The sequence below is a fragment of the Zootoca vivipara genome, chromosome 13, assembly GCF_963506605.1.
Source record: "Zootoca vivipara chromosome 13, rZooViv1.1, whole genome shotgun sequence".
NCBI lineage: Eukaryota > Metazoa > Chordata > Lepidosauria > Squamata > Lacertidae > Zootoca > Zootoca vivipara.
The window spans coordinates 52,278,431-52,304,573 of NC_083288.1; the positions used below are offsets into that span (position 1 = coordinate 52,278,431).

Consider the following 26,143-nt stretch of genomic DNA (forward strand, 5'->3'; position numbering starts at 1 on the left):
CCTCCAGATGTGCTGGGTCTGGTGGGAATTGTGGTCCTGCACATCTGGAGGCTGCCAGGTTGACAAAGGATGCCATACCAACGAACGTCTCAGGAAAGCTCTCCCCATCTGAGCTTTGCACGCGACTCCCAAATGAGTATCTCAAAACATACTGCGGAATCACACACAAACACCCCACCACCACCACCGAGCCCCTTTTGTGCAAATGTCTGTATCAATTTACGCAAGGGGCGATGATTCCATTTTCTCCTTGCTGCTCTCCCCTCTCCCCCCTCCCCACATTTTCTTTCTTTAGGGCAGGTTAAAAAATTGCAGTCATCCTCTTTCTCTCTCATTCATCCCCCCACCCCACCCCCACCTTTCCTGGAAAGAAAGAGGGGAGAATTAATAAATAAACACACACACAAATACACCCATCTCCAAAAAGTGTCCCTTCCTGGCTGACATTGGGATGAATGGGGGTGTTGGATTGGGGGGGGGAGATGTCCGCTCTTTGCTGCTGGAATTCGGGTGTTGCAAGAGGTGGGTTAAAAAAAAATATTTTAGATAACCAATTCTCTCTCTCTCTTTCCCCCGTTCCCCTCCCAGCTGTGTGAGAAACCCCGGATCCAACGGAAATCCGTGCTTTTCCATGCCGGATACGCGGCTTGCAAAAGCTCTCTCTGGCCGCTGGAAAGGGGGAGGCGGGGGAGAGAGGAATGGGACCCGATGGTCACAGCAGTAGGGGAGGGAGAAGGATCTTTCGCGGTGGTGGTGGGGGTGGTGGGTGGGCTGGGGAAGGAGGAAGGAGGAAGAGCCTCTGCATCCTTCAGACCAAGACCTAACCTTGCCTTCTCTTCTGATTCAAGAATCCGGAGACACGTAAGTCTTTTTCTTTTGTTACAAAACCCCCTTTCCCAGTGGTGGGCATAACGTAGCCCAAGTTGCCGGCGGCGGCGGCTGGGGGGGGGGCGGGGAGGAAAGGGAATATATCTTGGTGGGGGCTACCTGCTTCGTTCCTTCGGGGACGTCTTCAGCTGGCAAAGGCAAGGAGGGCTCGGGTTTTTATTTTTCTGCCTTAACTAGGAAATATCCAAACCCACCCTCCTTTGCCAAAGCATGCGTCAAACCCATCCACAACAGCAGCAGCACCCCACTTCCTTTCTAGAATCTGGACGCAGAAACGTTTCCTTGAGTTTATGGGGGCTGGGAGGGGCGGTTTGCTCCTGGAAAGGTGGGGTGTCTCACCCCCCCTCCATATGTTTCAGATACACATTTAGATGTTTCAGATATGATGGGGGGAAATATTCATTCTGTCTCTCCCCCCCCCCCCAAGAGCCTTCCTTCCTTCCCTTAGAGTCTCTTTGATTATGATTAATTATATATTTTTTTATTTTTTGCAACAGTTTTTGACTGCAGGAAGGGAGGAAAATGGTTGGCTGGCATAGAAGAGAGACAGCCATGAGGCTCAGACCAGCCGACAACGGAAGCCTTGCAATGCATTCCTAAGGAAACTGTTGGATCCTTACCCCCCCCCCCACACACACACGGAAAAAAACCCGCATTTGCCCAAGGGAGAAAAAAGAACTCTGAAAACCCTCAACCCCACCGATTTCCTATCCGTTGTGAGTAAGTGGCCTCAAGGGGGTGATGACGCACATGGGGGGGGTCAATATTCTTGGAAGGGATGCGCTTAAAAGAGGCACCAATGACCCACCTCCATGGACCTGAAAAACATGGGTTTGATGGCTATTGACCCGGCTTGGGGTGTGTGGGATTTCTTTTTTTAAATGTGGGAGGGGGGGAGAGACTCTAGTCTGGAAAGCAGAATGATCAGATTTGCTCTCGGAGAACTGGACGGTGTAGAATTTTCATAGCAGCATTCTCCTAAAGTAGTGTCGCTGTCTTTGTATAATGTAAGGTCAAATGTTTCTGTGAGTGTATATGTATATTTGTGTGTGTGTGTGTGTAATGCTTTGTGTGAGGGGGAGAGATTTATTATATGCAAACCTCTTGGGATTGAGTAGTGCAAGAAAGCTGATATTCTAGCTTTCTCCAACCTGGTGCCCCCCAGCTGCTTTGGGCTACAACTCCCATCCTCCAGCTGAGAAGGCTGAAGAGAGTTGTAGAACAAAAAAGCAGCTTGGACTGGAGGTCCCCAGAGCAATGGTTGCCCACCCTTGCCACTTCACACCAACAGAATCTCCTTGTGGAGATTCACCAAAGTCTTGGCCTGAACATTTTCCGGGAGCATCGCAGGAATTTGTTTATTTAAGTTGCGGCAGGGAGTTAATCATCTCAGGGTCTGATTTAACCTGGCTGTATTTCAAAACACGTATTAAAATAAAAATATCCTCCCAGAGGTTGCGCATTTTTATAAACAAACCTGTGGTATTACCTTGCTAGCATAGAATCATAGAATTATAGAGGAAGGGAACCCAAGGAAGGGCCATCTAGCTCAGCCCCCTGCAATGCAGGAATCGTGGCTGAAGAATCCGACGAATGGCCATCCAACCTCTCTACAAAAAATCTTCTAAGGAAGGCTGAGTATTGCACGTTTGAACAGATGCATAAAGAGCGCTGATAGATCGGGCAATTTTGTTTTTGTTTTAGTCCAGCATCGTGTGTGTGTGTGTGTGAGAGAGAGAGAGAGAGAGAGAGAGAGACTCATAGAATTGTAGAGTTCCCAAGGATCATTTAGTCCAACCCCCTGCAATGCAGGAATCTCAGCTAAAGCATCCATGACAGATGGCCATCCAACACAGTCCATGCTGCTAAAACAAAACATTGAGACTTTCTTCTAGCCAAGGCTTTGCTGGAAGTCCTTAAACTTGTTGGCGCTAGAAACCTGTGAATATGTTTGTTGGCCGTCAGGCAAGAGTAGGCGGGTGCGTGGGTTGGATCAGTTCCCCAAACTGGGGAAAGGGTTACCACCTGAGTCAAATGGTGAACCTGCAAGGTGCCATCTTTTCAGCCCAGTGGGCAGCCTTACAGGCTAAAACCCTCTTTCCCCTTCCCTGGTGCTGCATCTACATAATCTTGGGTGGCCAATAGGAAGCAAGGGGAGGGGTGTGTCAGTGGGTGGGGCATGTGAAGCCCAGCTTCCACTGGGGAGGAGCCAGCCAATCCTAACCCTCCTCTCTCTGTGTCTTCCCCATCTCCAGGTGGACAAGATGCTTTAGCCTCCTGACGCACCTCTTAGCACCGTTTCAAGCTCCTCCCACCCCTTCGCAGCCATGCCGCCACGCCCCTCTTCCGGGGAGCTGTGGGGGCTCCACCTCATGCCCCCACGGATCATGGTGGACTGCTGCCTCCCCAACGGCATGATCGTCACGCTCGAGTGCCTGCGCGAAGCCACGCTTCTGGGCATCAAGCACGACCTTTTCAAGGAGGCCAGGAAATACCCGCTTTTCCACTTGCTGCAGGTGAGCCGACCCTGGGCAGCTGAGAAAATGGAAGGCTGGGAGAGGGAAAGCTTTGGCCCGCTCTGCAGGAGAGGGATTTAGTGAACCAGGAGCGAGGACCTCTGGCTTAGTAGACCACAACATTAAAATGAGTTCCCAGTGTGATGCAGCAGCAAAAAAGGCTAATGCAATTCTAGGTGGCATCAACAAAAGTCCAGTGTCGAAGTGAAGTAATAGTATCACTCTATTCTGCCATGGTCAATACCATTGGGCGACTCTGCATTATGAGGGAGGGAGGGAGGGAGGGAGGGAGGGAGGGAGGAAGGAAGGAAGGAAGGAAGGAAAGAAGGTAGAAAGAAAGAAAGAAAGAAAGACATAGAATGACAGAATCATACAATCACAGAATTGTAGAGTTGTAAGGGACCCCCAAGGGCAATCTAGTCCAACCCCCGACAGTGTATCTGGGAAACAATTGGGTTAGGGAAGAAAGTCTACTGCATGGGAAGATGGGTCTCTGGGAGGTGTTCAGTGTCTCCCTTTGCTTCCCTACCCAGGAGGAATCTTCCTACATCTTCGTAGGGGTGACGCAGGAAGCCGAGAGGGAAGAATTCTTTGACGAGTCCCGGCGCCTTTGCGACCTCCGTCTCTTCCAGCCCATCCTGAAGGTCATTGAGCCAGTGGGAAACCGGGAGGAAAAGATCCTCAACCGGGAAATTGGTGAGTCTGAGGCCAAACTAGAGAAGGAGGGACAGTTCAGTGGTACCGAGAAGGCTTGATGGTCAAGTGTCCTTCCCCCCGCCACCTCCTTTGCTCCCAGGGTTTGCGATCGGGATGCCCATCTGCGAATTCGAGCTGGTCAAGGACCCTGAGGTGCAGGAATTTCGGCGGAACATCCTGTCGGTTTGCCGCGAAGCCGTGGAGACCCGGGGATCTGCGGGGCCCCCGAGTCAGGCTCTGTATGTCTACCCTCCCAATGTGGAATCCAGCCCAGAGTTGCCCAAACACGTGTACAGCAAACTGGACAAAGGTAAACAGGGGCTTTATTAAGGGCAGAGGGACAGGGATTGGGTGTGTTTCTATAGCATGCATTAAATTTTTATGATGGAGGGGTGAAATATTTTGGCAAGGAGGCATTGTTGTGTGTTTTTAAAATCTGGGGAAAGGAGAAATGTGGCCGGAGGAGAGATACCACTTTCCCCCTGAGTGAACCCAATTAGATTAATTTCCTGATGGCTTCCTAAAAAGCCATTTTGGACCATTTTAGGTTCAGGTCTTTGTGACCTGTTTCTGCTGTTAGTATTTGTGAGAACGGAAGTTCAGTTATGAGAGCACAAGGATATGCCCGGGGTTCAAATTTTACTGCATCTACGAGGTCACCACTATCTCTCAGCCTTTAGCCACACTGTATCACATACAAGGTACTGGAGATTCCTATTGGAGGCCTCCTGGGGGAGCACAGTGTCCATAGAACCACTGCCCTGGGCATGGGGAATGGCACTGGCTTCGGGCCAGTGGCAACTTGCAAGGTGGTGTCAAAAGGCCCCAAAGGCAAGACCTGAGCACTTCCTTCCTGTCAGAGTTTTTCCCCACCACCAATTTGCTCAAGCCAGCCTTTGTGGTGGTGTGGGACTTGCCCCATTCCTGCTGCCCCCCTCACTCACAAGAATTTGTTTTTAATTGTCACAAATTAAGTGGTGCCCATGCTGATGACAATACTTGCCTGTTTTTTCCTCTAAAACATTTATAAATGAAAAAAACAAAACGCAACATCGAAATAGTTATTGAAAACAGTCCTTAAGAAAAATAATAAAGACCAAGTCACACACAATTGCCTTCTGAGAGAGGGAATGTCTTCATGTGAGGTTGTTGTTGTTTCGTGCAAAGAAACTTGAAGATTAGGCCAAGTAAGCCTCCTGAGGCAAGGTGTTCCCACACTGAGTCATTCTGACGAGAGAAAAGCCCCTGCTTGTGGGCTCCCCCCATTGAAGCACCTGGCTGGCTGCTGTGAGAACAGGATGCTGGACTAGAGGAGTCCAACTTTGGCGCAATCCATCTGCTGCAGGGCTCTTCTGAAGTTTTTAAAAACTTATATTTATTTTTAAAAAATGTTTATGTACCACTACATCATAAAAAAATAACCAAAGTGGTTTACAACAATATTCACAATAAAAAAATACCATTAAAATTTAAAATCAACTATTGTGGAAACATGTTTTCTTAGTTGTCTGCATAAGCTGGTTGGCATAGAGGAGCTTGCAGCAGGAGTTTAAAAGCCAGCACAGAAGGTGCCTCTCTATTGGCAGAGAGTTCCACTGACATTAAAGGGATGCGGGTGGCGCTGTGGTCTAAACCACTGAGCCTAGGGCTTGCCAATCAGAAGGTCGGCGGTTTGAATCCCCGCGATGGGGTGAGCTCCCATTGCTCGGTCCCAGCTCCTGCCCACCTAGCAGTTCGAAAGCACGTCAAGGTGCAAGTAGATAAATAGGTACCGCTCTGGCGGGAAGGTAAACGGCATTTTCGTGCGCTGCTCTGGTTTGCCAGAAGCAGCTTAGTCATGCTGGCCACATGACCTGGAAGCTGTACGCCGGCTCGCTCGGCCAATAACACGAGATGAGTGCCGCAACCCCAGAGTCATCTGCGACTGGACCTAAAGGTCAGGGGTCCCTTTACCTTTAAAGGCTCAGTTACCAAGACATCCTCACCAACGTGAGGAATAACTGATGGTGCTCCTGCAGATGATATCAGTGAACAAGCTGGGGTCGAAGGGGCCAGGCGGTCCTTGAAGTTGTTCAGGGTTTTGTAAATCATCGCAAGGACCTTGAGCCTGGCTTAGAGTAGCAGATGCACAGCCAGGGCAGGTTCTTTAACAATGGTGCCACGTGTCTTATGCCAGCAGCTTGGCTGCCTCATTCCACACCAGTTCCCGCACCCCTATTGCTTGTTGCTCCTCCTCCCCTAGCCTCCACGCCCATGGCGCAGGACAGCCCTGTAGAGCAGGCCAGGCTGAGAGCTAGTGACTCCTCCTATTCCCTCTCCCCCCCGCCTCCCCCCAGCCCGGCCACGCTGACCATGCACTCTCTCTCTGTCTCTCCGCCGCACCATACCAGCTCACCCGAATGACAGTTCCTTGTCCTGCTTTTCCCCCCCACCCTCCTTCCGTCTCCTGAAGGTCGGATCATAGTTACCATTTGGGTTATTGTGTCTCCAAACAACGACAAACAGAAATACACCCTCAAGACCCCGCACGACGCGCTGCCGGAGCAGGTGATCGCCGAGGCCATCCGGAAGAAGACGCGGAGCATGCACCTGTCGCCGGAGCAGCTGCGCCTGTGCGTGCAGGAGTACCAGGGGAAGTACCTCCTCAAGGTGTGCGGCTGCGACGAGTACTTGCTGGAGAAATACCCGCTCAGCCAGTACAAGGTGAGGTGGCGGGAGCCCTTCCTGCCCACAGCCCTCCCTGCCTCCCTGCCTCCCTACCCCACCCCACTCACTCCCTTCTCTCTCCCTGCCCCCCCCCCCCAGTACATGAGGAACTGCATCACCATCGGCCGCCTGCCCCACCTGATGCTCATGAGCAAGGAGAGCCTCTACAGCCAGCTGCCGGCCAACGTCTTTGTGCTACCCTCCTATGCCCGCCGCTCGGCCACCTCTTCCCACGTCAACGGAGATGTCCCCACCAAGTCGCTCTGGTCCATCAACAGCCTCCTGCGCATCAAGATCCTGTGCGCCACCTACGTCAACGTCAACATCCGGGATATCGATAAGGTTGTGGGGGGGGGGGGAAGGAGCAAGGGAAGCCAGGCGTCCGAGTTCCCCCAGGGAGGGAGTAGGGTGCCATGCAACTCATATTGCACAGACCGACTCCCTATTTATTTTTATATTTTTCATTTATTACATTTATATACAAAGCAAAACAAAGGGTGGCAAATTTTGCTAAATTTATTCTGTGGGAGGGTGGCTCCTTGGAGAGGAAGGCGTTAAGAGCAGGAGACCCCCAAACTCTTTCCTCTCTTCCTCTCAGGACTTATAGAATCATAGAATTGTAGAGTTGGAAGGGACCCTGAGAGTCACCTGGTCCAACCTCCTGCAATTCCGGAATCTCAGCTAAAGCATCCCTGATTCAGATAGCCACCCAACCTCTTAAAAACATCCAAGAAAGGAGAGTCCACAACCTCCTGAGGGAATCCATTCCACAGTCGAACAGCTCATACCGTCAGAAAGTTATTCCCAGTCTTTAGTCGGAATCTCCTTTCTTGTAACTTGTGTCCATTCAATCCCTTTCCAGATCTATGTCCGGACGGGGATTTTCCACGGCGGGGAGCCCCTTTGCGATAACGTCAACACGCAGCGCGTTCCATGTTCCAACCCTCGGTAACTGTAGCATAACTAACAGGGGAGCTGCCTTATACTGACGCAGGGTGTTTGGGGGTCCTCCTCGTTCAGAAGGGTCTTCATTGAAATCCGTGGATTTCAGAATTTCAGGCAGAGGCGTCTTTCCCAGCCCTGCCTAGAGATGCCATTGAGGATTCGACCTGGGACCCTTTTTGCATGCAAAGCTTATGCTGTACCTCTGAGCTACGGCCCTTCGCTGGTGGGGGAAGGAGAAAAGTCTGGGGATGAGGGGATCTGGAGCCATGAAGAGGGTGGCAGGGGTGAGTTTCCTTTGCAGCCCCCCCGTACTGAAACCCCACTCCCCCTCTTCCTCACTGCCAGGTGGAACGAGTGGCTGTCGTACGACATCTATCTCACCGACTTGCCCCGGGCTGCTCGACTCTGCGTTTCCATCTGCTCAGTGAAAGGCCGGAAAGGGGCCAAGGAGGTGAGCCCCCTCAGGGAGCAGGGATTTGGGATTTGCCCATGGTTTAATTCAAGGGTCAGCTGGATCACTTAGGAAGCTGCATGTGGACCAGGTGCTCTCCTACTGAGCTCTTCCTTAAGAAGAGAGCACAGCTGAGGATGTGCACAAGCCCTAGGCCATGGGTAGGCAAACTAAGGCCTGGGGGCCAGATCCGGCCCAATCGCCTTCTCAATCCGGCCCACGGACGGTCCAGGAATCAGCGTGTTTTTACATGAGTAGAATGTATGCTTTTATTTAAAATGCATCTCTGGGTTATTTGTGGGGTATAGGAATTCGTTCATTCCCCCCCAAAAAATATAGTCTGGTCCCCCACAAGGTCTGAGGCATGGTGGACTGGCCCCTTGCTGAAAAAGTTTGCTGACCCCTGCCCTAGGCCTTCCTCCACACCACAGCTACAGGTTAGGGCAGGGGTCCCCAGACTTACCGGGCTTCGGGCCGGTGCCCGCCACGCCGACCGCGCGGCGTGCCGGAGGGCAGGGGAGTGCGCACCCGTGCGCATGCGCACACACACTTACTGGCGCACTGGCGCGCTGCACCGGAAATGACCTCTTCTGGGTCGGGAGAGACCCATATGCATGCGCACAAAGGATTTTCAGCGATTTTTTCCTGATTTGGAAGATCGCCGCCGCGCTGCGCGCCATAAGAATGGGCGGCGGCGGCGGGTGGTGGGGGTCGTCGTGGGCCGGATTGGGAGGCCAATTGGGCCACATCCGGCCCGGGGGCCGTAGTCTGGGGACCCCTGGGTTAGGGGTCAGGCAGTTTCAGGAGCCCCAGCACCTCTTTTCTTTTGGGGAAATTAAGTTCAGCCTGCAAACCAAGACACCTGGATTGTCTGTGATGGGGAATCTTGGGAGGGGTGAGGTCTTCAACCGGCTGGTTGGGACACATTACAGAGTTCCGGCCCGATTCAAGGTGGGTTGCAGCAGCAGCCCTCCTGCCGTGCCAATAAATGTTTTAAAAAAGTAAGAAGTGGTTCTCCCAATACATGTTTGGGTTAAAGGTGGTCCCCAGTCTAAAAAAGGCTGAAGACTGCTGTTTGAGGGTCCGCTAGCCTAAGGGACGGAGACACTCTTTCTGCGCTCTGACTCAGTCCCCCATGGTCTCTCTTCCCCCTTGCCTAACAGGAACACTGCCCCCTGGCCTGGGGCAATGTCAACCTCTTTGATTACAAAGACACGCTGGTGGCTGGGAAAATGGCCTTGAACCTTTGGCCCGTTCCCCATGGCCTGGAGGATTTGCTGAACCCCATTGGAGTGGGGGGCTCCAACCCCAACAAAGTGAGTCTGCTAGTCAGCTTGTTGTTGTTGTTGTTGTTGTTGTTGTTGTTGTTGTTGTTGTTGTTGTTGTGTTACTGCATTGCTTTTTGTCCAACTTAGGTTTTATTACTGTTTGTAGCCAGGGGCTATTACAATATTGACATAAAGTACATATTTGCAAAACACACATCATCAATCCAATTAGAATACAAATAAGCGGGCTTTAAAATGCTCCCCTTAACATGTAGCACTGATCTGAGTGAGAAAGGCCTCTATTTATCTTTTTTGGAGCTAGTGCAAATAAAGCGGCCTTTAACTAATGCGTGTTTCTGCAGCCACCTTATCTTAAAACCATCTGGTTGGCCTTCCAAGAAAGTCTGAAAAGGGAGAATAAAGGCTTGTCCCGCTCTTTCCAGGCACAGGTCCACGCTTAAAAGCTTTGTGTCCAAGCGCTTTTTGGTTTCTTTTGCCCTTTCAAAAACCCACTCTTTAGCGCTCAATCGGAACAAAAGTCGATTTGTGTTTACCATGGATCGTCATTTGCTCCAATTAAGCTTTAAAGGGTGGGTTTTCTCAGGGAGAGCTCTGGGGCAAAAAATAGGTGCTCAGACGAGGAGCTTTAAAGCATAGACCATGCCTGGAAAGAGCAGGGGAAAGGTAAGTGTGGACAAGCCCTAAACAGAACCTTTGGTAGGTTTAGAAATGATAATATAAGATATAGTGCACTACATCTTCAATTTGTTCTCCATAAGAGTACATAGAACCCTGTATGTACGCAGAAACTTTCCTTTACTAGCTCATTATAAAACCTGCTATCCAAAGTATCTCAGAGCAGCTTTGGGCCCCTCCAGCCATCCTTTTTATTCTGCATTCACAATGACTTGTGCTCATCATCATGGTGTCAGGGTATACACAAACTCGCTTTCAATACCATTCGCTCCTGCAAAAGGTCTCTGAGTTAACGAACTCCTTCGTTGCCAATTGGCACAGACCCCCCCCCCCCGCAACTTCCTGTTAAAATCCTGCAACTTTTCATACTGGAAACATTAAAGAGGACCTTGTACTTGCCCTACATTTGTAAGATATTTGACGGATAAAAGAAAGTCCTTCACGCAGCGCATAGTTAAAATTATGGAACTCCTTCCCACAGGAGGCAGCGATGGCCACCAACTTGGATGGCCTTAAAGGAGGCTTTTGGTTTTCCCTTTGGGGTATCTGCGTGGCCACTGAGAGAACAGGATGCCGGGCTTGAATGGCCAAGGACCTGATCCAGCAGCTATTCTTAGGTTCTTACACACTTGCGACCTTACCACCTTTGCTTTCCTCTCCGTAGGAGACCCCGTGCCTTGAGCTGGAATTCACTTGGTACAGCCACACCGTCAAATTTGCTGATGCCACCGAGATAGAAGAGCATGCCAACTGGGCCATGTCCCGGGAGCTTGGGCTCAACTACTGCATGGTGGGACTGGTAAGAGACCCAACTCCATCGTAGGACTTTGCTGCGTGAAGCAGAAGCATCTGTTGGGGGGGGGGGAGAAATGGCTCTCGTGGGCAGAAAGAAAGGGGCATCGGACCTACTCAGATAGGTCTCCCTGTTCCATAGTTCTCACTTTCCTAGGCTTGGGGTGAAAAGACAAGGCAATGACACAGGACACATTAGCCTTCCCTAATTGAGTGCTGTCTGAATGTTGTTGGACTACAACTCCCATCAGCCTAGGGCTGATGGGAGTTGTAGTCCTCAACATCCAGGGCAGTGGGCAGTAGTGCCCCCTGGGGGGATTACTTAGGCACTAGGAGGCACGTGGCAGAGCAGCAGGAGGGCGCTGGAGGTGGAAATGACTACTAGAGTCTGAAAAGCTGGTGTCGCTGGATCGAGCTCGTCCATTTTGCTGAATTAATTAAACTTCATGTTTTTAACTGGATTTTGAATAAATGTGCAATTCATTGTTACTGTTTTGAATTTTATGGTGTTATTATCTCCCTTAGTATGTTGTGCAAACAGCAATACTGAATAGTACCTTTTGTAGGATAGAGGGCAAGGGGGGTGAGCTTTTATAGGCCCAAGGCTAGTTTGGAAACCACTGGTCTGGAGGGCACCAGGTTGGGAAAGGCTGGGGAACACATTAAGGCTTTTTCTTCTTCTTGCCAGATTAAAAAAAAAAATGCTGCAAGAGAAAACGAGAGAGAGAAGTTTCCTCGTTTCCATAGTGAAACCTTTCCTAGTCAAGAGATTAGATCTATATATATTTAGCTGAAGCACCTGGCAGGGAAACCAAATGTAGGACACATGGATACAAGGCCTTGGTTTGGCTGCTCAATTTGTTAACTTGCCTGGGATTGTTCCACTGCATAGGAAGCATCTCTGAGGCTACACATCTCTGATTTGGGAGGGGCTGGCCGGCCAAGTGATGGAGGGAGGGAGGGAGGGATGGGAAGGAGCCAAACTGGGGGTTCTGAACCAGGGTGATAACCTTCTGCTTCTGTTGCCTTCTTTGTCCAGAGCAACCGCCTGGCCCGGGACAGCTCCCTGGATGAGAGCGAGCTGGAGCAGCTGCGAAGCATCTGCAACCGGGACCCCCTTTCAGAGATCACTGAGCAAGAGAAGGACTTCCTGTGGCGACACCGGTGGGTGGGCGCCGGGGGTCCTGGGTGATCTCTGTAGCGGGAGAGGGCCTCGTGCCAGATTTCTCCACCTCCCTGCTAGATGAGCTTTACACATTCAAAGGGAGGGGTGACTTATTTGTTTAAACAAAGAACAAATGACACTGGACCAGGTATCCCCAAACTCGGCCCTCCAGATGTTTTGAGACTACAATTCCCATCATCCCTGACCACTGGTCCTGCTAGCTAGGGATGATGAGAGTTGTAGTCCCAAAACATCTGGAGGGCCGAGTTTGCCTATGCCTGCACTGGACCATCTTAAAGCAATGGGTGCCCGCAAAGCAGGCCTGCATTAAGACTGCATTTGTTAGCGGAATTAGTTTCAGTGGGTTAGCGCAGCAGATGGGATGTGGGGCAGGACTCCTGGATTCATGAGTGGTGAGAACAGGAGGGCTGGGTCCTGTCTATCCATCAGGGGTTCTTTAGCTGCAATTCATCTACTGCAGGGGGTTGGACTAAATGTCTCTTTGGCCCCCTTCTGACTCTACAGCCCTATGATTCTTCCCCCCCTTCCAGGCACTACTGTGTCAACATCCCAGAGACCCTCCCTAAATTACTGCTGTCTGTCAAGTGGAATTCACGGGACGAGGTGGCTCAGGTGAGACTAAGAGCTTTCTTGGGTGTCTCGCCAGAGGCATGGGCCACCTTCCCCCCTCAAAGCTCCTGGCTGGGATTGGATGATTTCCTGCAAATCCTTTCCCTTGTAACTTCCGACCTGTCTCTTCCTTCTCCCTCCGCAGATGTACTGCCTCCTCCGGGAATGGCCGCTGATTAAACCTGAGCTCTCCATGGAACTCCTCGATTGCAATTTCCCAGATCCGGTCGTGAGGGAGTTTGCTCTGAAATGTCTTGTGAAGGGCCTCACAGACGACAAGCTTTCCCAGTATCTCATCCAGCTGGTGCAGGTAACTCAGGCAGGCGCTGTTCCGTCTCTGGTGTTATTGGCCATGGTTGGCTTTTTAAAAATTGTTATCCTATTCATCATAAGTTGGCCTTGAATGCATGCTAAACAGAAAGAGGGATAGGAGTCGATAGACTAAATCAGACTTCGCCAACCTTGTGCCCTCTAGGCACTTTGGACCACAACTCCCATCAGCCCTAGCTAGCATGGCCGTGCAGAGATACAACAATGGGGATTTCTGCCTCTTGTGCACTTTTTGTCCTGGCAGGACCAACATGGCGATAGGGCAAGCTGCACTCCTTCCCTGGCTCTTTCTCTTTAATAATAATAATAATAATAATTTATTATTTATACCCCGCCCATCTGGCCGGGTCTCCCCAGCCACTCTGGGCGGCTTTCAACAAAAGAATAAAACACAATAATCTATTAAACATTAAAAGCCTCCCTGAACAGGGCTGCCTTCAGATGTCTTCGAAAAGTCTGGTAGTTGTTTTCCTTTTTAACATCTGTTGGGAGGGCGTTCCACAGGGCAGGCGCCAGCACCGAGAAGGCCCTCTGCCTAGTTCCCTGCAACTTGGCTTCTCGCAACGAGGGAACCGCCAGAAGGCCCTCGGTGCTGGACCTCAGTGTCCGGGCAGAATGATGGAGGTGGAGACGCTCCTTCAGGTATACTGGGCTGAGGCCGTTTAGGGCTTTAAAGGCCAGCACCAACACTTTGAATTGTGCTCAGAAACGTACTGGGAGCCAGTGTAGATCTTTCAAGACCGGTGTTATGTGGTCTCGGCGGCCGCTCCCAGCCACCAATCTAGCTGCCGCATTCTGGATTAGTTGTAGTTTCCGGGTCACCTTCAAAGGTAGCCCCATGTAGAGCACATTGCAGTAGTCCAAGCGGGAGATAACTAGAGCATGCACCACCCTGGCTAGACAGTCTGCAGGCAGGTAGGGTCTCAGCCTGCGTACCAGCATGGTACCCACAAGCTAGAAATAAGCACACACACCCCCTTTGACACCTTTGACTCTCCCCCTTGAAGGTTCTCAAGTATGAGCAATACCTGGACAACCCCTTGGCTCGCTTCCTGACTATGAAAGCCCTGACCAACCAGCGGATTGGGCATTTTTACTTCTGGCATCTCAAGTAAGTGCTGGGATGAGAGATGTGGAACTGATGGGTGTGGTGGGGATAATAGAAGTGGAGCTGAGCAGGAAGTTTGCAAGTGTTTGGGTCGGCCCTCAGGACTTGGGGCAGGACCTTTGTTCATGCTGGGCTGCGTACACACCATTCATTTAAAGCATCTGAATCACATGCCGCGCTGCGACATTTCATCGCAGCTCCCACTTGTGTGCTGTCACCATTATCGGCACCATCGCGAGCTCATTTGCATGCATGCAGCTTTTCCGTGTTAGAACCATGCTCAAAGCAGCTCACAGCAACATGCAGAATAAATGTTAACAGCATTTCAAGATACTGCGTTAATGGTTACAAAGCAGAATGCAACAAGAGCTCACACTAATATCAATCAATAGGGCAAAGAAACATTGAAGCAGTGCCTAACAATAAAATAAAAAACATCCAGATTGCAGCAGCAACAAATCCTCCCCCCCCCCGGCAGTGGGTGGGGAAAGGCAGGTGGAGGCCCGTGGGCCGGATGCGGCCCAATTGCCTTCTCAATCCGGCCCACGGATGGTCCAGGAATCAGCGTGTTTTTACATGAGTAGAATGTGTCCTTTTATTTAAAATGCATCTCTGGGTTATTTGTGGGGCATAGGAATTCGTTCATTTCCCCCCCCCCCAATATAGTCCGGCCCACCACATAGTCTGAGGGACGGTGGACCGGCCCACGGCTGAAGAAGGTTGCTGACTCCTGCCCTTGATGGTTCCAGCAGACTCTCCCCATAGCAATGTGCTGTAGTGCCACTGAGCTACTATCCCTCCCCAGTCCTAGAAACATAGAATTGTATGGTTGTCCAACCCCCTGCAATGCAGGAATCACGACTAAATATTCCATAACTGATGACCATCCAAGAAAGGAGAGCCTGCCACCTTGCAAAAGAGTCCCGTTTCAGTGCGACGGTCACAGGAATCAAGCTGGCGTGGGTCTTTCAGAACGGGCTGGGTTGGGAGTAATGGGCTCTGAGTCGGAACTTTGTTGCCTCCCGCAGGTCAGAGATGCACAGCAAGCCTGTCTCTCAGCGCTTTGGGCTGATGCTGGAGGCCTTTTGCCGGGGCTGCGGGATGTACCTCAAGCACCTGAACAGGCAGGTGGAGGCCATGGAGAAACTCATCAACCTCACCGACATCCTCAAGCAAGAGAAGAAAGACGAGACACAGAAGGTACCTGCCTTGGACCCCCAAGTTGCATTCCAAGCCACACTGCTGCTCATTGCCTCCACAACGAGAAAGCCAAATAGAGCCCAACACACACACTCATTCAGAGGGGTTAAGTCCAGGACTTGCGTTCTGGGGGAGAAGGTGGAGGGGGGTGGGTGTAATGAAATCCACAAACCTCACGCCCCACTTTTAGCCAAATAACCTTGCTCCACCTGCCTGTAGCCTTCTAAAAACTGCCTAAAGAGGCTGTCACAAAAGCCAAGGAGGGCGTCCTAAAAGCCCTCTCTGCTTCCTTGCTGTAACTCAAGCACTGGGCCAGACTGCTCTCCTCTTTCCTGAGTAGGCAAACCAAGGAGAAAACCCAAGGACTTTAAACAGCAACAATATTTGTGGCACCTTGAATGTTTTAACAAATTCATTACAGCCATAAGCTTTTTGGGGCTTTGTCCATGAAAGGTGGTGCTGTGATACAGCTGTAATAATACACCAATGTTGGAAGATTGAGGGCAGATCAAAGAAAAGGCCTTCCTGCAGCGCATCGTTAAATTATGGAGATTGCTCCTACAAGAGGCAGGGGTGGCCACCAACCGAGATGGCTTTGAAAGGGGACTGGACAAATTCATGGAGAAGGAGGAGAGGGCTATCGATGGCTACTTACCAGGATGGTTATGCTCTGCCTCCTCAGTTGGAGGCAGCAAAGCTTCTGAATACCAGTTTCTGGAAACAGCAGGACAGGAGAATTGCTTGTGTGCTCAGGTCCTGCTTGTAATAATAATAATAATAATAATAATAATAATAATAATAATAATATACCCCGCCCTCCCTGGCCAAAACCGGGCTCAGAGCAGCTAACATCAAGTGTATAACACACTAACATAAAATCAGGCAATCAATTAAAATGCATCCTAAAATCAGATCAGGATCAGAATAAAATCCAGTATGGCAACCTGCAGATTAGGGTTGGGAACCTTAAATGCTTAAATGTAAAGCTAAGACGTCCCTTTTCACTTGCTACACACAATCCTCCCTAATGGGCACAGGTTAGAAAAAGGCGGGGGGACAACGATTGTACCACAGCAGGCCCGATAAGAACCTCATGAACACAGTTGTCTTCCTGTCACCATCCTGGGTTTTTGCTGGAGCAGAACTGTGGAGAAGGGCCAAAAAAAGAGAAGTATTTGCTCCATCAACAAAACATAAGCAGATAATATACTATTGCTGTAGAAAAGTGCCTATACCTATTGTGGGTTTCCCATTGGGGCATCTGGGTGGCCACTGTGAGAACAGGATGCTGGACTAGATGGGCCATAGGCCTCATCCAGCAGGGCTGTTTTCATGTTCTTAGTCTTTAAGGTGCCACAAGACCCATTTTGGCTGCAGCAGATTAACCCAGCTCCCCCTCTGGGAAAATTCATCTGTGGTTGATTTTCCAAACAGAAGAGGTTCTGGGGCTCAGACCTGCATGGAAGCAGACGCACTTCCCATTGTGTGTGAGTGGCTGGGCTTACTGCAGCTGTGTACGGAGATGCTTTGCAGAAGCTCAGGGGCTCTTTCTCTTTCTCTCTCTGTCCCCACTCTCCTCCCCCCCTCCTCCCAAGATGCAGATGAAGTTCCTGGTGGAGCAGATGAGGAGGCCAGATTACATGGAGGCACTTCAGGGCTTCATCTGTCCCCTCAACCCAGTGCACCAGCTGGGCAACCTCCGGTGAGACCAAGGGGAAGGTTTTGGCCATTTAAAGCAGTGGGGGTGGGAAGTAGGGGGCAGGAAAGGGACCCGGACTCCTGGGTCCCCTGGAAGAGGGCTGGTGGCATGGGGACAGCTCAAAGCAGCCTCTGAGCACACAGCTGTGACCAGATATTCCTTCTGCTCCAGATTGGATGAGTGCCGGATCATGTCTTCAGCCAAGCGCCCCTTGTGGCTCAACTGGGAGAATCCCGACATCATGTCCGAGCTGCTCTTCACAAACCACGAGATCATTTTTAAAAATGGAGATGGTGAGCTGCAGAGTGGGAGGGAAGCTCAGGGATGGATGAGGGGGAGAGAGAAGAGCTGGGAGCATTGCTTGCTGAGGGGAGCCAACAGGCCCTCCATCAGAGGGGAGGGGAACCCTTTTCATCCCGAGGGCCACATTCCCCTTTTGGAAACCTCCCGAGGGCCACGTGCAAGTTGTGGACGGGGCCAGAGGCAAAAGTGGATGGAGCAGTGAATGTAAGTTTCACCTTCGTACCATAGACTAGTTTCTACACAAATTCACACACCCCTCTCTGTCCTCCATCCAGGCAAGCCAGGAGCAAGTGAGGGAGTTTGGGGAGAGGCAGATACGAGTGGTTTGGAAGGCTACATTCAGCCCTTAGGACCAAGCTTCCTGAACCCCTTTGCTCCTTCAGATAGCACCCGTTCAGTTGTTCCCCAGAGGGGCTTGTGTGGAGCATGATGGGAAAATCCACTGTCCACAACATCTTGTAGCCAGGCACTTAGGCAGATCTTTTCTCCAACTGTTTGTTGTTGTTGTTGTTGTTTAGTCGTTTAGTCATGTCTGACTCTTCATGACCCCATGGACCAGAGCACGCCAGACACTCCTGTCTTCCACTGCCTCCTGCAGTTTGGTGAGACTCATGTCTGACAATCATGTCCATCTGTTTATATACCCTTAAAAAACCCCAAAGCCCCAAGCCTTCAGGTAACACCCAGTGGCTGCGAGTTACTTCCAGTGCAAGTGTTGGCATCTTTTTCATACATTTATATGCGGTTCGATGGCAAAATGGTCTCTAAGCAGTTTGCAAACTGTATAGAAAACAGTTGACGAAACTGAAAAACTACAGTACCAATGAGAACAATAAAAATCCCCCCCAAAGCAAAAAGCCTTTTTTGTGGGAAAGAATATTAAGTCAGGGATCTGCTCCCTCTTCACACACCTTTTTTTCTTGCCAAGGCCCAGCCCAGACAGCCATCTGACTCTCACCCAAGGACACACCTCTCCGTGGTACTGCTTCCCTTCAGCAAGGAATGCCAAGCTCAAAAAGAATACTCAGAATTGATATACACAAATATACATATACATAATATACACAAAAATAAGAACCTAACTTGAAGTGGGGTGGGACATTCTCACCCTTGCTTCCACCCCAAAGAATTCTCTTTGGTGTCATGTCATGCCCCTTTGTTGTCGTCCCCTTCTGGAGTTTCCCCTTCCATTTTAAGGAAGAGACACGCCAGGGCCCATGATTTCCTCTCTCCTCTCGGCTATTTTTTCTCCCCGCATCAGCACCAAAGCTCACACCCACACGCCCAGCCTCTCAGCCCATCAGAGGACAGCTCACTCCCGACCACTCCAGTCGCCTCTTTATTTTAATAATCTCCTCTGTGATCCCCAGACCTCCGGCAAGATATGTTGACTCTGCAGATCATCCGCATCATGGAGAGCATGTGGCAGAGCCAAGGACTGGACCTCAGGTAGCGTTAAGGCAACGTGTCATGGGGTGGTGCTTTCATCCTCATTTGGACCTTTGCTTTAAAAACAAGTGAATTCCCTTTTGCTGGAGAACACACACACTGCCTCAAGTCCAAAAGTGTCTAGGTGTGTTCCAGAAGTGCTGTTTTTAGAGGTGAGGTTGCAGACTATTCATGGGTTGGTTTTAAGTAGAGTCGGGGTGCCAGGCTACAAACAGCTGCACCCTCCCTGCCACCAAGAAGGGGTCCAGCGAGAAATCCTTATCGAAACAGCAACCATTTGGACTGTGGGTGGGTATGAAATCCAGCAACCAGAGACTCTCAAGGCTGCCCTTGCATGTTGCGGCCTCTGCAGCCACCCCCTGGACTACGATGCCCATCAACCTGAGCCAGTGGGGCTGGTGGGCATTGTAGTCCAAAACACCTGGAGGGGGCCAGGTTGGCAAAAGCTGGAGTAGATTATCCTGTGCTCAATGGCCAAAGAGTCCAGTATGACTTTAAAAAATTGTGCAAAGATTAAAAGCCAGAGCAAAACCAAAATGGAATGAAACCCCAAAAGCACACTCACACATACAAAGGTCAGGTCTTAGGAATCCCATGCGCTGGAAGAGGCCGCAAATATTTAAAACCCTCCGAATTAGGGGGCAAAGTCCTGGGTTAAAGGGAAATATGTTTATTTTGCCTGGTGCTTCTTTCCGCACACCTTGCATAATTTTATATGCCTCTCCTGTGTCTCTAAATTTTAAAAAGCCCCCAAATGGTGTAACCTCTCCACTTAGCGGAGCTGCTCCATCATCTGTATCATTTTGGCTGCCTCCACATGGACTGGTTGAAAGCCATTCCGTCCCACATGTGCGGAGACAGCCTTTCATTTATTTCATTTATATGCTGCTTTTCCCTCCAAGGAGCTCAAGACGGCATGTACATTGTTCTCCCCCTCCTCATTTAATCCCCGCAGTGACTGGCCTCCAAGGCCACACCCAGTGAGCTTCATGGCCTTCTGGTGGAGATTCGAACCCTACCCTCCCAGGTCCCAGCCCAACACTCTAATCACTGAACCACACTGGCTCACACTGGATTGGACCCAAGGTCTCTCTCACTCGGGATCCTTCTTCCCCCCCAAAGGGGTGCCCACAAGCAGGAGGATGCGAAGGCCACAGCCCTCTCCCCCAGTTTCTCCCCAATGATTGGTATTCAGAGGTAGGCTGGCCCTAAACCTGGAAGCTCCATTTAGCCACCCACTGGTAGACTTTCTGACCTCCCATGACTGTGCCTAACCCCCCCCCCCCCCGTTTTCCCCTGAGCAATCTCAGTCTTTTGCAGGATGCTGCCCTATGGCTGCCTCTCCATTGGGGACTGCGTGGGCCTCATCGAGGTGGTGAAGAGCTCCCACACCATCATGCAGATCCAGTGCAAGGGTGGCCTCAAGGGGGCGCTGCAGTTCAACAGCAACGCTCTGCACCACTGGCTGAAGGACAAGAACAAGGGAGAGGGGTCCGTACTGTCACTATTATTTGCTCCATCCCTTACCTGCCCCTCACCATAGGGTCCCAGGGTGGGTCGCAGCAATTTTTAAAGATGCAGCACCGAACTCAGTTCGAAGCAAATGAGGGCCACTTTTTAAGTGGGTCCTCAAAATAGGTGCATCTTGCATGATGCACCTGCATTGCTGGTGTTTCCTGCTTGGCAGGGGGTTGGACTGGATGGCCCTTGTGGTCTCTTCCAACTCTAGGATTCTATGATGAAGGCCTGGGCAAAATGGTGCGTCTTCAGCAGATGAGGAAAGCTGTACAGTGAAGGTGCCATGCGCCTCTGTGGGGAGGGAGTTCCACAGCCAAGGGCTCACCATAGAGAATGCCTGGCCGTAGCTCCATGGCAGACCACTTGCTTGGCATGCAGAAGGTCCCGGGTTCAACCCCCAATGACATCTCCAGGTAGGGCTGAGAGAGGATCCCTTTCTGAAACTCTGGAGAGCTGCTGCTGCCAGTCAGGGTGGACAATATTGAGGTAGATGGACCCCAATGGTATGGCACAGTATAAAGGCCCAAAATTATGAGGGTGGTAGAACTACCAAGAGAGCCCGCTTTGCTGATATTAACACTTGATAGGGGCTGCAGGGAAGGAGGAAGAGGGGGCCTTCCAGCTATTTGGGGCCTGAGTCACTTTGGGCTTTAAACACGAATCCGAGAACCAGGAATTGGGCCCAGAAAGAAACCAGCAGGGTGGTGGTGGTGGCCAGCTGTGGGTCAGGAAGAAGTGTGGGCTTTTGTGGGTCTTGCTCCCCACCAGGAAGAGAAGGACTGGGAGGTTTGAGACAGGTCTTTCTATGGCGCAGGACAAAAGTTGTCAGCGTTCCAGGAGTTGTGGGGAGAATTTTCTAAAAGGGCTTTGGGATCCATGAGGGGCATGAAGCATGGATACCAGAGGAGTTATGGGGTCTGCTGCAGGGACTGGGGTGGGGTAATGAGGAGGAAGGGCTGCCATAGCTCATAGCTTCTGCACGCAGAAGGTTGTAGGCTCAGTCCCTGGCCTCTCCGCATAGGGCTGGGAAAGATTCCCTGGAGAGCCACAGCTGCCAGTCAGGGTAGACAACGCTGAACAAGACGGACCAATGGTCTTACTCAGCATAAGGCGGCTTCCCACGCTGCTAATACTGGTGTGTGAAGAGCTCAGCCCAGGCCCTTTGTGCTAACGTTTCCCCCCTTCCTGGATCCAGCTATGACGCTGCCATTGACCTATTCACACGCTCCTGCGCCGGTTACTGCGTCGCCACCTTCATCCTGGGCATCGGGGACCGCCACAACAGCAACATCATGGTCAAGGACGATGGGCAGGTGAGTGGTTTTCTGTGCACAAATGCGCACACTTCCCTCCCACCCACAGCCTTTGTCCCAGGAAGACAAGCAGCAGTGACAAATCCCTCCCCTTCTCTCTCTCTCTCTCTCTCTCTCTCTCTCTCTCTCTCTCTCTCTCTCTCTCTCTCTCTCTCTCTCTCTCTCTCTCTCTCTCTCTCTGCCACCTCGCTGCCTTCCCCGCCAGCTGTTCCACATTGACTTTGGCCATTTCCTGGACCACAAGAAGAAGAAGTTTGGCTACAAGCGGGAGCGAGTCCCCTTCGTCCTCACCCAGGACTTCCTCATCGTCATCAGCAAAGGGGTGCAGGAATGTACCAAGACCAAAGAGTTCGAGAGGTAGGAGATGGGGAGCCTTTGGACACACGTCTCCCGATAACTTGCCGGGAAACCCTTCACTTCCCCTGAAAACAACACAAATTTGGCATCCTTCACCCACAGCATCACTCAAAATCTAGGAATCTGGCTTCCCCAGACTCCCTTCCCCCAAACCACAGAGACAAGGACTCCCTCCCCCAATTGTCTGTTGTTTAGTTGTGTCTGACTCTTCGTGACCTCATGGACCAGAGCACGCCAGGCACACCTGTCTTCCTCCCCCAATTACACCCCTCTTTTCAAGAATGGCATCACTTCTGCAGCGTTCAGCTGTGTGCAGGAGACACACACACACACACACACACACACACACACACACACACACCATGAACTGGGACTTCACACACACACCTGCCTTTGCAGCAAACACTGGTTTTCCTCACCAGTTTGCTCCTCCCTTCTACTTTTCCCCTTGCACACTTATACACTTGATCTGAGAACGCAAGAGCCTGGCTGCTGGATCAGGCCCAAGGGACTTCCATCCAATCCAGCATCCTGTTCTTGCAGCGGCCAACCAGATTCCCCAAAGGGAAACCCACATTCAGGACCTCACAGCCACAGGGACACACTCCCTGCTTGTGATTCCTAGAGCTATCCTGCCTCTGACCACGGAGGGAGAACATAGCCATTGTGGTTAACAGCACAGATCATCTCTTACAGCTTTTCCCTCTAGGTATTAAAAAAAAAACATAAGTTCCAATCTACATTTGAGAGAATGTTCAAAGATCACATCTTTTAATTCCAAATGTATCTTGAACGACAGACTAGAGCAGAGCTTTCCGAACTGGGCATTGCGCCACATTAGTGTGTTGGCTGCAGTGTGCTGGTGTGTCTCGCGAACGCTCCCTGCGCTCCCCCTGGGGCTGGAAAGGGGTTAGTTTAACCTCCTGTTTGCTAGTAAAACTGAATCACTGTGTCGCAAAATGCTGCATGTCTAAAAAGTGTGTCACCAACATGAAGAGTTTGGAAAGCTCTGTGCTAGACGCACATGTATACACACAAACTTCAGAATTCAGAAATATTCCAAAGCATTCTGCCTCCAACAGTGCAAGGCAGAGCACAGTCATCCTGGCTAGTAGTCATTGCTAGCCTCCTCCTCCTCCTCCATGAATTAGTCTAACCACCTTTTAAAGCCATGTAAGTCGGTGGCCACCATTGCCTCCTGTGGCAGGGAGTTCCACAGTTGTAACAACATGCTGCATGATGAAGTCTTATCTGCCCTGAATCTCCCAACATGCAGTTTTGATGTAACGCCCTCCTCCCTCTGCTTCTCCCTTCCAGGTTCCAGGAGATGTGCTACAAGGCCTACCTGACCATCCGCCAGCACGCCAACCTGCTCATCAACCTCTTCTCCATGATGCTGGGCTCGGGGATGCCGGAGCTGCAGTCGTTTGACGACGTGGCCTACCTGCGCAAGACCCTGGCGCTGGACAAGTCCGAGCAAGAGGCGCTGGAGTACTTCACCAAGCAGATGAACGAGGCCCACCACGGTGGGTGGACCACCAAGATGGACTGGATCTTCCACACCATCCGCCACATGCCCCTGAGCGAGGCCGGCCACGACTGAGAAGGACCCTCTGCCACCAGGAAGAGAGGAAACGCTGGCCCTTGAGAGTAGCAAGAGAGAGGCCAAGCGCCGTCGGGGCTACCAAGGCAAGGGGGGGGGGAGCCCTGTGTGAACTCGGGCAACCAGGTTCTTGATCCCCTCACGGGACCAGCAGGGAGGGGATCCAGGAGCGCTGATGTGCCTTGCAGGACGCGAGGAAGGGAGGAAAAGGAGGGGAGAGGGTCGCCCACCCCCTGCACTGGGGGTAAGGGATCTTGAGGTTGAGAGAGGTTGGGGGCAGGAAGCGGAGACCAGGCACCCAGCCTTCCAGTTCCCTTCTGCAGGTAGGAGGGGGGCAGGCATGGAAACGGACCCTTTTTCCTCCCAGAAGTGTGTGTGTTTTTCTCACCCTTTCACCAAATTTGAAATTCTCTTTCCCGCTTTTTATTTTAGGGGCTAAAACAGGAGACACACTTCCGCTCTGCCCTCCAGGCAGGTTTATACTTGAATTGCCCCCACTGCCCTTCTCTCCCCCTCCTTGGCAGAAAACGGCGAGAGGGAGCTGGAGAGGGGAGTGGGGTCAAGGGGAGGGGATTTTACTGTGGGGGAAATGGGCAGAAAGTGGCAATACTTGAAAAAAAAATGTCCAGGGTTGGAAAGGAGACAAAAAAAATATGATTATTTTCTCTCTCTTTTTTTTCAAATAAAATTTTGAAAAAGAGAGTATTGGTTGGAAATGGAAAACGAGAATAGCAGTAATTCCAACTTGGATTACAAAGGCTTTAGGAATTGCCTTATGTGAAGCAGTTCATTGAGTTAATTCTGTGCAAAGGAGGACACAGTTCTTTCTGTCTGCCCCGAACCTCCTGCCTGTGCATCTCACAGCACGACCCCCAAGTTCTAATAATGAGGGGGGGGGCCAGGAAAACCACCTCTCTCTGCCCCACAAATGATGTCCGGAGCATGTGCTGTCTGGGGCTGATGGGAGTTGTAGTCCAAAATGTCTGGAGGGCCCCTAGTCAGCAAATGCTGTGTTAACAAGATGGGCAGACTGAGAGTAGAATGGGTCAGCGCGTTTGTGCGTTTGAGAAGGATGCACGGACTCTGTAAGGACCGTGGAGAAAAGGAGATTGAGGAACTCTGTGTTTTTAGAAGACAGCACTAAAAAAAAAAACCTCTGGAGAATTTTGCTCTCTTTTGCTGATAGTATGGGTAAGTGGCGACAGAAAATGTATTTGGTGCCAAAGGAAAATATGTTTCATACTATTTATCACCCACCCTAATGGCACTGCACAACTTTACACACACTTTTACAACATTCCCACCCCCTTGACTCCAGCTCCTGCCCCCTCTTGTGCTTCAGCTTTGGGGGGGGGGGGTAGTCTTCAAAGAGACAGTTGCACCATCGAGGGGCCCTGACACCCTCTCCTAGCCCACTTTCCCCAAAACCTCCTGAGTAGGAGTAGGCATCAGGGCTGCTGACACGAGAGCAGACCCTTAAACTCACCACACTTTGCCCTGTAACCATGAGCAGGTAGTATAAAAGTTAGATCTGAGCCCCCAAAAGCAGCCCATTAAATCTTCTCAGACACAGGAGATCACCAGCCTGGTTCCCCCCCTCCTCCCCCCTTGGCAACAGGTATACAGTGGAACCTCGGTTTATGAACACCTCGGTTTATGAATTTTCGGTTTATGAACGCCGCGGACCCATCTGGAACGGATTAATTCATTTTCCATTACTTTCAATGGGAAAGTTCGCTTCAGTTTATGAATGCTTCAGTTTATGAACAGACTTCCGGTACCAATTACACCCATGCTTCAGTTTATGAACGCTTCAGTTTAAGTACTCCGCGGACCCGTCTGGAACGGATTAATCCACTTTCCATTACTTTCAATGGGAAAGTTCGCTTCAGTTTATGAACGCTTCAGTTTATGAACAGACTTCCGGAACCAATTGTGTTCATAAACCGAGGTACCACTGTAGTGGGATAACTAGTCTCTTAAATTCACAAATAGCCACACTGGCTGGAGCTGATGGGAGTTGTAGTCTTAAAATGTGGTTACAGGTAGGTAGCCGTGTTGGTCTGAGTATTAAAATGTGGGTTTGCAAAGGCTGAACAAGAGTCTACACTGCCTTGACAAGATCAGGGAAAGCTCAGCTCCTTCTCTTATGAATAGTGACAGAGGGCTGCTTATCAGGGCCGGCTCTAAGGCAAGGCTGGGTGGCGTAATGTGCCAGGGCGCCGCCGCGCTGCGCCCACCAGACAGCCGCATCGGGAAATGGGGGGGGGCGCCGGAGGGATCTTCGCACCAGGACGCCAGATACGCTTAAGACGGCCCTGCTGCTTATTTCTGGTGGGTGGGATTCCAGGATCCTTGGACAAATGCAATGAGCTGCTGATGACACTGTATTTGTCAGGAATCGGTAGTATGGTTGAGGGACACTGAGATTCCTAAAAACTGGTCTTGGTATCTCAGAATAACGACCATAAAGTAACACTTGTCCCATTTTCAAACTTGCCTCTGATTCT

At 50.9% G+C, this 26,143-nt stretch overlaps 1 protein-coding gene across 3 annotated transcripts; it reads left to right on the forward strand.

Moving 5' to 3' along the window:
• The first annotated feature begins 764 nt into the window (after positions 1–764).
• Positions 765–26,128, forward strand: LOC118095035 (phosphatidylinositol 4,5-bisphosphate 3-kinase catalytic subunit alpha isoform). Of its 3 annotated transcripts, none has more exons than XM_035135903.2 (23): positions 765–861; positions 1,386–1,608; positions 3,144–3,404; positions 3,938–4,100; positions 4,201–4,410; positions 6,553–6,803; positions 6,906–7,148; positions 7,669–7,754; positions 8,097–8,202; positions 9,366–9,518; positions 10,831–10,965; positions 11,998–12,122; positions 12,675–12,756; positions 12,899–13,063; positions 14,091–14,194; positions 15,220–15,391; positions 16,987–17,093; positions 17,262–17,383; positions 18,764–18,842; positions 20,163–20,333; positions 21,556–21,673; positions 21,879–22,030; positions 23,348–26,128. In XM_035135903.2, exons 3-23 carry the CDS (start codon positions 3,216–3,218, stop codon positions 23,631–23,633), a joined length of 3,219 nt encoding a protein of 1,072 aa, XP_034991794.1. In that variant the 5' UTR covers positions 765–861; positions 1,386–1,608; positions 3,144–3,215; the 3' UTR covers positions 23,634–26,128. The 3 variants fall into 3 exon arrangements, with proteins under 3 accessions (XP_034991794.1, XP_034991795.1, XP_034991793.1); XM_035135904.2 differs by having other exon boundaries at positions 16,993–17,093; XM_035135902.2 differs by having other exon boundaries at positions 1,386–1,604.
• Positions 26,129–26,143: the final 15 nt, after the last annotated feature.